General features: G+C 45.2%; 1 protein-coding gene across 1 annotated transcript; it reads right to left on the bottom strand.

Annotated features, from left to right (window-relative positions):
* Positions 1 to 6,770: 6,770 nt before the first annotated feature.
* LOC132686380 (alpha-1,3-mannosyl-glycoprotein 4-beta-N-acetylglucosaminyltransferase-like protein MGAT4E) lies at positions 6,771 to 10,227 on the bottom strand. The gene is given in 4 exon segments (XM_060644110.3): positions 6,771 to 8,804; positions 9,641 to 9,737; positions 10,113 to 10,188; positions 10,190 to 10,227. Coding segments are annotated over 4 exon segments (1,356 nt in total). The 3' UTR covers positions 6,771 to 7,659.
* Positions 10,228 to 12,861: the final 2,634 nt, after the last annotated feature.

Raw genomic sequence — 12,861 nt, 5'->3', positions numbered from 1 at the left:
TGGAGAGGGCAAGAGCAGAATTTGGGCTCAGAGAAGCAGCTTGCTTTCTCATAGCCAAGGCCAGTCTCCTTATAGAGTTCACTTCCCCCAGAAAATTAAGGCAACTTTGATCAAACAGTGACTTTCTGGGCTTCCCCTGCCTTAACCCTCACTCCAGACAGGGAGGAGAGCATCCACTTTAAGAGACGAAGAATGTTCCAGAGAAGGAGGTCATGGGGAAGGTAGGTCAACAAGGCTCAGTGAGACACATGGCAGCCACGAGCCCCACCCCGCTCCAACCCTTGGCCCGAGAAAGCCTGTCATTCTCAGTACTCATCACCAGAGCCCCTGTGATCACTCTCCAGTGATCTGGGTTTCTTTCTTCCCTAACTGCGTTTCATCTGCCAACCCCATAATGACTCATCATCTACCTTCACCACTCAGCCGGTTCAAGGTAAGACCCCATAACCCAACACTGGGAAAGAGGCCAGTCTTGACGACATGGCAAGCCCACTTTGCTATCTGCAACCGAGGCTCAACTTGCCCTCCTCGGCTAGTTCAGGCACATCCCCCCAGGACCTGGCTTGAGTTACACCCCGAATCCTAAACCTTAGCGATCTCTTTGGGCTCCTCAACCTTTGGATACCCTAATCCATAGTGACAGGGCTTCCTTTTGAAGTCTAGCACCCACTGTAAATCATTTGATGGCTTATCCTAAATGATGTGGTTCTTTAGGAGGACATTAAGCCCCAAATAGGATGGCCTAGTCAATATCAGGAAGATGTCAGCCTCTGAGAGTGGAGGTAAGAAATGGAACAATAGATCGCTTCGGCATCTGCAGACTAATCCATGCTCAAAGATTCTTTGTGCTACTGGTGGAGATGAGGGTGTGTCCTCAGACTCTATCTGGGTGACTATTGCTCCTGAAAGGAAAATGATTTGCCAGAGTATCTGAGAAAGCCATAACCTCATCAAGGGTGCTGGAACCTGAGCTAACACTGGTCACCTGGGAAAGCCTCCCCAGAACAGAGTAGTTGCCGTTGTGTTCCAAAATTGTGTCTTTATATATTTTAAATTCCCAGCATTAAGAAAATTGGGAGGTCAAGGGGTGTCTGGCTGGCTTAGTCAGCAGAGCGTGCAACTCGTGATCTGAGGGTCAGGAGTTCGAGCCCCTTGTTGTGTATACTTTGGAAAACTCTAAAAATAAACTTGAGAGGTCTAACATGAAAAAATTGGGGTTTCCAGCTTCTTCTTAAAAATCTCCAGATCTGACAACACGGGGTCCACATTCCTACAAGGCACCCATCCAGTAGAGCTAAGTGGCCCTTAACATGGGGACGCAGGCCCACAGGCTACAGGACTTCCTGCTTTCCACCGTCTCCCAGATACAGAGGCTGAGGGTCCATTGACAGTTATGACAACACTTTTGCTACCGGGTTCCTATACCAGGCCTGCTTTCCCCATCGGTGTTACCTCAGGGCCCCAGTGACCAGCCACTGTCCGGGGAGAGGGTACCCTGATGAGATCTCAGTCCCCTTGCTTGAATGATTAACTTACGTCTTTCTGCCTGGCATACCCTTCCCTCCATTCCTTGCCTGAGAAATAGCTCATCTATTTGTCACCTCCTCTGTGAAACTGTCCCTAATGGCTCCAGACACAGTCATTCCCTCCCTCCTCCGTGTCCCCTTAATTCGGTATTTTAATTGTCTTGCACACTAGACCGAGAGCCAGAGCATACAGACTCTTACCTCTTATCCCTGGTGCTAGGGCCTGACCTATAATGCTCCTTGGTTTGTGGAGTTCACTGTAGAGAAATTTGAACACGAGCCTAAATGATAGGTAGGCAATGGGATGGATATGAAAATAGAAAATCATAGAGGTTGAAACAGTTTGTTTTTAAAATTTTTTTAATGTTTATTTATTTTGGGGAGACAGCGAGAGGGGGCGGGGAGGGGCAGAGAGAGAGAGGGAGACACGGAATCCAAAGCAGGCTCCACTCTCTGAGCTGTCAGCACAGAGCCTGACACGGGGCTCAAACTCACGAACTGTGACATCGTGACCTGAACTGAAGTCAGACACTTAATTGACTGAGCCACCCAGGCCCCTGAGGTTGAAGCGCTTTAATACCTATCACTCATTTATCCCATCTCCCACCCACCTCCCTCCATCAACTCTGTTCTCGAAGAGTCTCTCTTATGGTTTGTTTCCTCTTTTATTTTTTCTCCCTTCCCGTATGTTCATCTGTTTTGTTTCCTAAATTCCACATATGAATGAAATCATATGGTATTTGTCTTTCTCTTGACTTACTTATTTCACTTATCATAATACATTCTAGCTCCATCCATGTCGCTGCAAATGGCAAGATTTCATTCTTTTTGATGGCTGAGTAATACTCCATTGTTAACAGGTACCACATCTTCTTTTTTTAAATTTTTTAGTGTTTATTTATTTTTCAGAGAGAGAGAGAGAGAGAGAGAGAGAGAGACAGAGCGTGAGTGGGGAGGGTCAGAGAGAGGGAGACACAGAATCCAAAGCGGGCTCTAGGCTCTGAGCCATCAGCACAGACCCTGACATGGGGCTTGAACTCACGAACTGGGAGATCGTGACCTGAGCTGAAGTCGGACGCTTAAGCGACTGAGCCACCCTGTACCACATCTTCTTTATCCATTCATCACTCGATGGACACTTGGGCTCTTTCCATAGTTTGGCTATTGTCGATAGTGCTGCTATAAACATCGGGGTGCATATACCCTTTCAAATCTGTATTTTTGTGTCCTTTGGGTAAATACCCAGTAGTGCAATTGCTGTATCATAGAGTAGTTCTATCTTGAACCTTTTGTTTTTTTTTAAATTTTTTTTCAACGTTTTTTATTTATTTTTGGGACAGAGAGAGACAGAGCATGAATGGGGGAGGGGCACAGAGAGAGGGAGACACAGAATCGGAAACAGGCTCCAGGCTCCAGGCTCCGAGCCATCAGCCCAGAGCCTGACGCGGGGCTCGAACTCACCGTCCGCGAGATCGTGACCTGGCTGAAGTCGGACGCTTAACCGACTGCGCCACCCAGGCGCCCCTATCTTGAACCTTTTGAAGAGCTTCCATAGTGTTTTCCGGAATGGCTGCCCCAGTTCGCATTCCCGTGAACAGTACAAGAGGCTTCCCCTTTCTCCACATCCTCACCAAACCTGTCGTCTCTTGTGTTGTTAATTTTAGCCATTCTGACGGGTGTGAGGTGGTATCTCATCTTGGTTTTGATTTGCATTTCCCTGATGATCCAGGTGATTCTGATACAAGTGGCTTATAGACCACTGTTTTAAAGCACTGTTTTAAGATTTTGAGTTTATGTGTGTAAGGTAACTATGGCCAGAAATAGACATGCCTGGAGGGGTGTACAAGCTTAAGAATTTGGTTTTAGACACGTTGAGCTTGAGATGACCATGGAAGAGCTACGTAGAGGGTGTCCATCATCAGCTGGAGAGAAGACACTGAGGCTCAGACTGGAGACCTCAGAGGATGCTGCTGACTTAGGTAGTACCTGAAAGTTCATTCAGGTGACTCTGAGTGATGGACCAATTGAAGGAAGAAGGCATAGATGCATAAGAGTAAAGCACCTTGGGGCGCCTGGGTGGCTCAGTCGGTTAAGCATCCAACTCTCAATTTCGGCTCAGGTCATGATCTCACAGTTCGTGAGATCCAGCCCTGCGTTGGGCTCTGTGCTGACAGCATGGAACCTGCTTGGGATTCTCTCTTTCCCTCTCTCTCTGCCTCTCCTCTGCTCACGCTCTCTGTCCCTCTCTTTCTTTCTCTCTCAAAAAATAAACATAAAAAAAAAAAAGAGTAAAGGGCCTTGGAATAGTCCCATGTTTAGGGATGGATGGAGGAAACAGTGTCAATGACAGAGATCATTAGAGAGGCATGTGGAAATATAGATTTGGTGTAGAATTTATGGAAGAAAGGTGGGAAAGAGAAGGGAAGAAGGGAGAAAGATAAGGGAAGTGGGAAGTGTCATTTTATTCTATTCTATTCTATTCTATTCTATTCTATTCTATTCTATTTATTTTGAGCGAGCTAGCACGAGAAAGAGAGAGAGAGAGAGAAAGTATGCACAAGAGCAGGGGAGGGACAGAGGGAGAGGGAGAGAGAGAATCCCAAGCAGGCTCCGCACTGTCAGCCCAGAGCCCAACACAGCGCTCAATCCCATGACCCTGGGATCATGATCCACGTCAAAACCAAGAGCTGGACGCTCAACAAACTGAGCCACCCAGGGGCCCCAGGAAGTGTCATTTATTATCTATTATACTCCAGGTACTGAGATAGACACTTTGTATATATTCTCTTGTTTAATTCTAATTGGATACCTCATCCTGACTCCCTTCAAACTAGTCTGCTCAAGATATCCATAGTGATCTTTCCAAAGCACAACACAGGTCATTTCACTGTCCTGGCTAAAATTGTTCAATGATTCCCTATTGCCATCAGGATAGTCTAAAGCCCTTGATTTGCTTCTACAGCTTTTTTTTTTTAATAACTGCTTTATTAGGATATAATTCACATACCATAACATTCATTTTTAAAGTACACAATTCAATAGTTTTTATATTCACCAAGTTGTGCAACCATTACCACCATTTTAGAACATTTTTTTTCCTTAAGGTTTTATTTTCAAGTAATCTCTACACCCAGTGTGGGGTTTGAACTCACAACCTCGAGATCAAGAGTCGCTCGCTCCACCAAATGAGCCAGCCAGGCGCCCCTAATTTTAGGACATTTTCATCGCCCACAAAAAGACACCCCATGCCCATTAGAAGTCATTTTCCATTTCCCTTTTCCCCAGCCCCCAGCTGCTAATCCACTTTTATTTCTATGGATTTGCTTAGTCCGGTCATGTCCTATAAATGGAATCATATAATGTGTGGCCTCTTGTGACCGATTTCTTTCATGCAGCATAATGGTTCATGTGTGCTATAGAGCAGGCCCATACTCCCCATTCCTTTTTATGGCCAACTAATATTCCTTCGTATGGTTACACCACATTCTGCTTCATTCATCTGTTGGGCATCTAGATTATTCTCACTTTTTGGTTATTATAAGACTGCTATGAACATTCATATGTAAGTGTTGGTGTGGATGTATGTTTCATTTTCTTGAGTATAGACCTAGGAGTGGAATTGCTGGATCACGTGGTAATCTGTTAAACATTTTGAGGAACTTTCTCAAAGTGGCTGCACCATTTCACAACCCCACCAGCAATGTATGTGGGTCCCAATTTCTCACCAACACTTATTTTCCTTTTTTTTTTTTTTTTAATTAGAGCCTTAATAGTGGGTGTGAAGTGGTATTTCATTGTGGTTTTGATTTGCATTTCCCTAGTGACTAATGATGAACATCTTTTCTTTCTTTCTTTCTTTTTTTAATGTTTATTTATTTTTGAGAGCGAGAGAGAGAGAGAGAGAGAGAGAGAGACAATGTAGGTGAGGGGAAGAGAGATGAGACAGAGGACCTGAAGCGGGCTTTGCACTGACAGCAGAGAGCCCCATGCAGGGCTCAAATTCACAAACCATGAGATCACGCCCAGAGCTGAAGTCAGACACTCAACTGACTGAGCCACCCTGGTGCCCCGATGAGCATCTTTTCATGTATTTATTGGCCATTTGTACATCCTCTTTGGAGAAATCTCTATTCATACCCTTTGCCCATCTTTAATGGGTTATTTTTTTTTTTTATTATTATTGAGTATAAGACTTTATAATATTCTGACTTTATAAGACTTTATAATAGTCCCTTATTGGGTATATGATTTGCAAATATTCCATTTTGTGTGTTTTCTTGTCACTGTCTTGATAGTGTCCTGTGAAGCACAAAAGTTTTTAATTTTGGTGAAGTCCAATTGATCTATTTGATTTCTGATGCTTTCGGTGTCATATCTTAATATACTGTTGCCTAATCCAAGGTGACAATGATTTACACCTTCTATTTTCTTCTATGAATTTGGATTCAATTTTGTATATGGTGTGAGGTAGGAGTCCAAATTCATTCTTTTGCATGTGGATATTCAGTTCCAACACTATTTATTGAAAAGACGTTTATTGAAAAGACTGTTCTTTCCCCCATTGAACTGTCTGTGGCCCTTCTTAAGCTGGTCCTCTCTCAATCCTGTGGCTTTATCTTCTGCCCCATCCCTCCTCCAGCTTGCCCTCCATCTCCTGTCCCACTAAATGATTTGCGTTTTCCCAGATGAACCATGTTCTTTCTCACCTCTTGCCTACTTCTCAGCATGCTGTTTCTTTTACTGGAAAATCTCCCTGACCTTCTCCCCACATTACCTGGCTATCTTCTCTAATTATCTGGCAAGTCTAGGCTTAGATATTGTATTTTCCAAGAAGCTTTTCCTAAGCCCCCAAGAATGTTTTAGGAAGAGCAGATCTGTGCTTCCAAAAGACCATGTACTTAACCCCACAGGGGCTTTTTTCGTGTGCCTCGCACTCAGCAAATATCCAATAAATGGATGAATCCCAGAAGGAAGAAGGCTGTTTCTAGAAGAAACACTAGTGAGTATTGTATATTGCTACAGAGAGTTAAGGGGAATGAGCTCTGAAAAAATGCAGCTGGGTTTTGACTATTTTTGTCATTGCAACTAGGGAAGAGTTTCAGTAGCTTGGTGGGTGTAGACACCAGTGGGGGAGTTAAGGAGTGAATTGCTGATGACAAAGTGAAGTTTTAGTTACAAACTATTTATGTCCAAGTTTGTGAGGAAAGGAAGAAACTCATGGACACTATGAAACAGCTTAAAGGATAGAGTTAAGGGTTTAGTTTTATTGCTATCGGTCCATCTACCGCTTTTCTGAATTTCAGAGAATTTGACTTCTTTTTTTAAATGTTTATTTTTGTACTCTGAGAGAGAGAGAGCATGAGGAGGGGAGGGGCAGAGAGAGAGAGGGAAAGAGAGAATCCCAAGCAATCTCCACACCATCAACGCAGAGCCTGACATAGGGCTCCAACTCACAAATCGTGAGATCATGACCTGAGCCAACATCAAGAGTTCAACACTTAACTGACTGAGTCACCCAGGCGCCCCCAGAGAATTTGACTTCTAACGAGGGTCACTTTCTTGGCTACTTACGCTGTCAGTTTTAGGGACACCCCATGATTTCCCCATTTACCCTCCTACTACCACATTACATCTCCCCACCTCTGACTGTGTGTCAATATATGTGTTTATACGCACACACACAAACACTCTGTGCTCATCTCAGCATCCCCCAAATCTAAACATTCTGGGAGTGACCAAGGCCATTCTCCAAGTTGGGCTAAGCTATATTTGCTCCCAGAAAAAGATAACCTATAAGAATCACCTTATAGGGCATCCAGCCAGCTCAGTCCGTAGAGCATGCAACTCTTGATCTCAGGCTCATGAGTTCAAGCCCCATGTTGGGTGTGGAGCCTACTTAAAATAATAAATAAATAAACATAAAAAGTTTTACATATATATATATAAATTCATATACATATATGAATTACTTGTTTGGGGAGAAAAAGGAACAGGTCTCTTAACATCATGGTGGCACCAAAAGCATCATAGAGTCTTCTCTCCCTGCCCCTCATTCCCTGACATCTATCTCCCCACGTCACTCAGGCTGGAATGGAACAGCTTCACAACTTTAATTTTTCACATCCTTAGTGATTTATCTCCAACTCTGAGCTGCTTCCATATCTTTGGGATTTTCCTCCCAGAGGTAAATATGCCTGATTATGAGACCGCCAACCTGATTAGCTTTCACCACCAGCCTTACACAGCTCACATCGTACCCCATACTTTTGAATATCTCCTGATTCACCTGCCCTTCCAAGAGATGGCCCAGCAAAGCAAAGCTGGTACAGAATTGAGGCATTCCCTCGGGGTCATAGCCCAGCTCCACTTGTCCCTTCTCTAGGGCATGCTTTCCATCCACGATGGTGCCTGTCAACACTTGCACTCTGCTCAAGTTCGCTGGATGCTTCAAAATGACTGTCAGGTGGTTCCCTGCACTAACATTTTGGGTCCAGAAGAATGACTCATCCAGAGTGTAGGCCTTCCAGGGGAAATGAACATCAAAAACCTTCATATCTGTGAAAATGGCTGCGGGTGGGTTGTCAGGACCATAGGGGTTCTTTTTCCGGACTGGCGTGGCCTTCTGACTGTCATTGGAGGTATAGTAGGAGAACCTGTGGTAGAAAAGGAACGGTCTGCAGAGGATTGGGTTTTTCTGAGCTAGGAGGGTACGGAAGTGGGGGATCAGTCTGTCAAGGGGCTTTTCCTTGTAGAAGAGGAGGAGGAAATGAGCCAGGAGTGGGAGGTCCCTGCTGTGGAAGAGTTTGCCGAGGAAGCCCATATTAGAGAACTCCAGTAGCACCCATGGGTCGGACCTCATTGTGTCCACCTTCCAATGAATGTGGGTGATAAAGTTGGGGGCACAAAGGACATTGTCCTCCAGTAACAGGAAGTATTCAGAGAGCTTTGCGGCAAAGCTCATGAGGAAGGCATGATCTCTATTCTGCTTGGAGTAGAATTCCCCACCGTGGGCCTCCTTCCTCGTGTCATCCGTGGTGCGGTAGGCATCAGATAGAGCATGAATCAGTAGCAGCTTCCCTGACAAGATCTGTGGGCTGAAGAGGGTTGAAATATGGGCAATGGTTTCTCTGAGCCCGGTGAGGTCAGAATGTGCCAGATGAACGAGTACTGTAAGACGTTTCTGCTCGATCTCAGAGGAAGCACGGAACAGAGAGACCAGGGTGTACAAGAGGCCGCTTTGATCTGGTCGTGGCACTGAGATCCCCACTGTCAGCCACGCTAAGGAGAGGCAAAATAGGGACAATTGTCAGAGTACGTCGGGTTTGGTAGTGAAGGTAGTCAAAGGGTTAAGGGTTGGGATGCTCTCTGGGACCTTCTCTGTTCCTTTCTTCCCTCTTCTAGTTCCCATCTGTGCTCTCTTTTGGTAGAGGGGGTGTTTAGATCATTGCTGCTCAGAATATGGTCCTCAGTCCAACAACATCAATCTTATCTGGAAGCTTATTGGAAAAGCAGAATCTGGGTTCCTAGATAAACTGCCTTTTAACAGTATCACCAAGTACCTTCAATGCACATTAAAGTCTGAGAAGCACTAAACTAGGTGATGCTGAGTCCCTGTCGGTCCCTTTGAGTCGACTTTGAGCCAGAATTTTGTAGCACGTGGTTTAAGTGCTCAGGAGTATTAGCTAACATTATAGTTACTATAATTCTTTTTGTTTTACAGTTCATCTTCCCAAAGCTCAGCTTTAGGTGAAAGGAAAAGAGCTTCTCCATAAGTCAAGGGCCCTACGTTCTTGTCTCAGTTCCACCACTGACTGTGTGACCTCGAGCAAGTCCCTTCACTCCTGAGCTTAGATCCTGATTCACAAAACTGAGGGATTTGGACTATGGCTCTAAGGCCCCTTCTAATCCAAATGTTCTCTAATCCGGTGATTCTGCCTTCCTGTAACAATGATCTTTTCCCTCCTTCTTCCTCATTCCTGAACTGTCTGCCAGATTCCAATATTCCTGGGAGCAGTCCTGCCTTTTTTCCTCTCCCTTCTTCTTTCCTTCCTAGCTACCTTCTCTTGATGTCCCTACTTCCCTCAGGGTACCCCACTCCCCTCCTTGGAACTCACTCTTTCTTCTCTGCTGAATTGTCTTAATATACTGGAAGGTGTGATTCTGCCAGCCTTCCAGCAGTCTCACATCTTTTCTTTTGCCATAACTGTCCTCCTAGATCATTGACAAAAAGCAAAACATGTACCTCCTTTCATAAAAAGAAGAGTGTTTAGCCCCCTAGAGGATTCTCATAAGCTTTTCCAGGAAAGAGAAACTCTCCCTAGAGTGAGCCCAGCACATTCTCAGGATGCCTGACCACTGGCCAAAGCAATGAGGGCTCGAGCACTATTTGCTCTCTTCCTTACCTTAACAAATATTGGGGTTGGGGGAGCAGCTTCTTTATGGACCGATGGGTCCAGGTTCATATCCCAACTCCCTTTGGAGCTTCCTGCTCGCAGGTGCAAGGGAGCAGGTGCTTTGAGAATCTACCTGTCCGCACCATCCCCTCCCTACATCCTCAATTCCCACACTGAGAACAAGGGTTGCTACTTGGCCTTTGAAAGCCATCACGTTTTGAACATCTTCAGTTTCCCTGGGGGCTTTCAAAGTGACGAGGAGCCACAGGCACTGAGGTTATGATGCCGCGCCTGATGGAACACCGCATGGTGTCGGATGGGATACGGTTCCTATAGCAAAAAGTCAACATGTAAAGCAGCTGGGGACTCTCCCCATCCATCCATCCGTCCATCCATCCATCCATGCCTAGAACTTCTCCTTTGTCTCCTGGAAGCTTTCCCCCTCACAATCCCCCCATATTATATCCTTCCTCTTCATCATTGTTAACTTATTTCCAAAGCCTGCCTTCTTATCTGAGTTGGGAACCTGATGGAATATAGCCTTATTCCCTGACTTAAAGAAGGAAGGTGACCTGTCCTGTGGCTTTTGTTGCTTTCTCTGTATAGGTTTGTTTGGAGATTCAACTTTCCCAAAGTTGTCCCTTTTCAAAATGATAAAGGTCAACTGGGGCTTCAGTGATGAGGCTCCTTTATCTTAGGAAACAGATGGCCACCACCTACCCTTGCTTTTTTAAACAAAAGCCAGTTTATTAAAATAGCTGAACTTGGGGTGTCCGGGTGCCTCAGTCGGTTAAGCATCCAACTCTTGATTTCGGCTCAGATCATGATCGAGCCCTGCACTGGGCTCTGCACTGACAGTGTGGAACCTGCTTGGGTTTCTCTCTTTCCTTCTCTCTCTGCCCCTCCCCTGCTCGCTCGCTCTCTCAAAATAAATAAAATAGCTGAACTTAAAGTATTGCTAAATACTAAGCAATGTGGTGCCTTTATTACTCTTTAATAAAGGATATCCTTAATTTATTCCAACCTTTAATCTCATTCACATACCTTGATCAGAACATGAATCTGTTAACTTAGAATGAAAAAAATCCTTTCATGAATGTTGAGCTTTGACTTCAGGCTTATTCAGCCTCAAAAGCACTTGTCTACTGCTCTCTTCCTCTGTTAGTGCCTTTTCTCCAGTGAGAATGTATTTCCCTGGTTGTTTCTAAATGATCAAAGGAAAGGTTTTAATATGCCTTGTCACCTGCTCTTGATTCTGTCCCCTTATACAGTCAGTACACAAAAGAAAAGAAATTGCAATTGATAATTTCTGTGCTCCCGAGGCTATAATATTCTCCAATCTCCCTGTCTTCTGGATCCTGCCAGTGCAGCATTTTGATAGAGGTTAATACCCTTCTCTCCCTTAGCCATTCAGCTTCTTGATAAGAATTATAAACATAAAACTTATACATGGTAGGAAGGCTTCACAGAGTAAACTTTTCTTACCTGGTTTCCTTAAGTCAGGACTTTGAGTCACTTAGGTGATTCAGATACAAAGCACTTGATGTCAAGGAGATGGGCTTCTTTTCTCTAGGACAAAAATGCAAGGATACATACCTTGATTAAAAAGGCTCTACAATGACAGCTGAAGGAGTTCACTGCCACAGCCATAGCTCAGTTCTCCTCTGCACCTCCTGTGTCATTTACCAGTCACAGCCAGAGTACTGCCCTCGTTTAGCCCCGTGAGTCCCACGGACTTCTGGGAGAGGCAGGAGAGAGAGAAAAAGAGGAGCTGGGGTGCGGAGCGCCAGTCACTCAGGTGTAATGACAGAGAAGGTGAGGCCAGGCAGAGCAACCTGAGGCCTCTCCAGCATTCCGGCTTGGAGCTAAGCTCCCTCTGTGATGTTATCCTTGTGTCCTCGCCACCTACTCCCCTACCATCGCAGGGATGCGTGTGCCGGCCTTACAGGGGAGCGGCGTGTGCTTAATTATTGCCAGCTATTATTATTCATTCCAAAGACCACCATCAGCATCTCTTTTTTTTTAATTAAAAACAATTGTTCTAATGCTTATTTATTTTTGAGAGAGACAGAGACAGAGCTTGAGTGGGGGAGGGGCAGAGAGAGAGAGAGGGAGACACAGAATCGGAAGCAGGCTCCAGGCTCCGAGCTGTCAGCACAGAGCCCGACGAGGGGCTCGAACTCACAAACCGTGAGATCATGACCTGAGCCGTAGGCGGACGTCCAACTGACTGAGCCACCCGGGCGCCCCACCATCAGCATCTTTTAACAGAGAAAAGAGATACGGGGAACTATCAAACCTCCCCTCCACCATGCCCTCCACTTCCCTGAACCTCAACTCCACACTCTCCTCCTCAGGGGGTTGTGCCTTGACTCCCACTCCCCCTCACCGGCTCAGGGTGCTGCACCCCTGCAATGACCCTCTTTCTCTTCTGCGTTACCCTCTACTCCCTCTCTGCTGGACCATTCCCATCATCTTGACCAGGAGCTCTACTATCTCCCAATGGGGAAAAAAAAAAAAAAAAAAAAAAAAGCAGAATTCCTCTCTAAATTCATGTTCTGTCCAAATTCTGCCCACTCCTCTGGAACCCCAACGCAGCACAACTCCTTGAGAGCATTGCCTTTATTATTTAGCCCCACTTCATTTCACGTTTTCTCTCATCTTACTCAACCTCTCTGCAACTTTTGACATGGTTGACTACTTCCTCCTTGAAATGCTTTCTTCCCTAACATCATTCTTGCCCACACTGACCATTCTGTTTCTTTCCTGGCTCATCCTCTTCCCAACCTGTAAATGGAGGAGGATCCTAGGACTCAGTCCTTGGCTCTCTTCCTATATGCTCTCCTTGGGTGATCTTACCCAGTCCCATGGTTTTAAGTACTATATATTATATTATACATGCATGTGTGTGTATAACTATCTTCATATATACAATATATGTG

Source organism: Panthera onca, chromosome F1 (genome assembly GCF_046562875.1).
Source record: "Panthera onca isolate mPanOnc1 chromosome F1, mPanOnc1 haplotype 2, whole genome shotgun sequence".
Lineage (NCBI taxonomy): Eukaryota > Metazoa > Chordata > Mammalia > Carnivora > Felidae > Panthera > Panthera onca.
The sequence above is the reverse complement of the archived record's forward strand: the minus strand, read 5'-3'. Positions and strand labels throughout refer to the sequence as shown.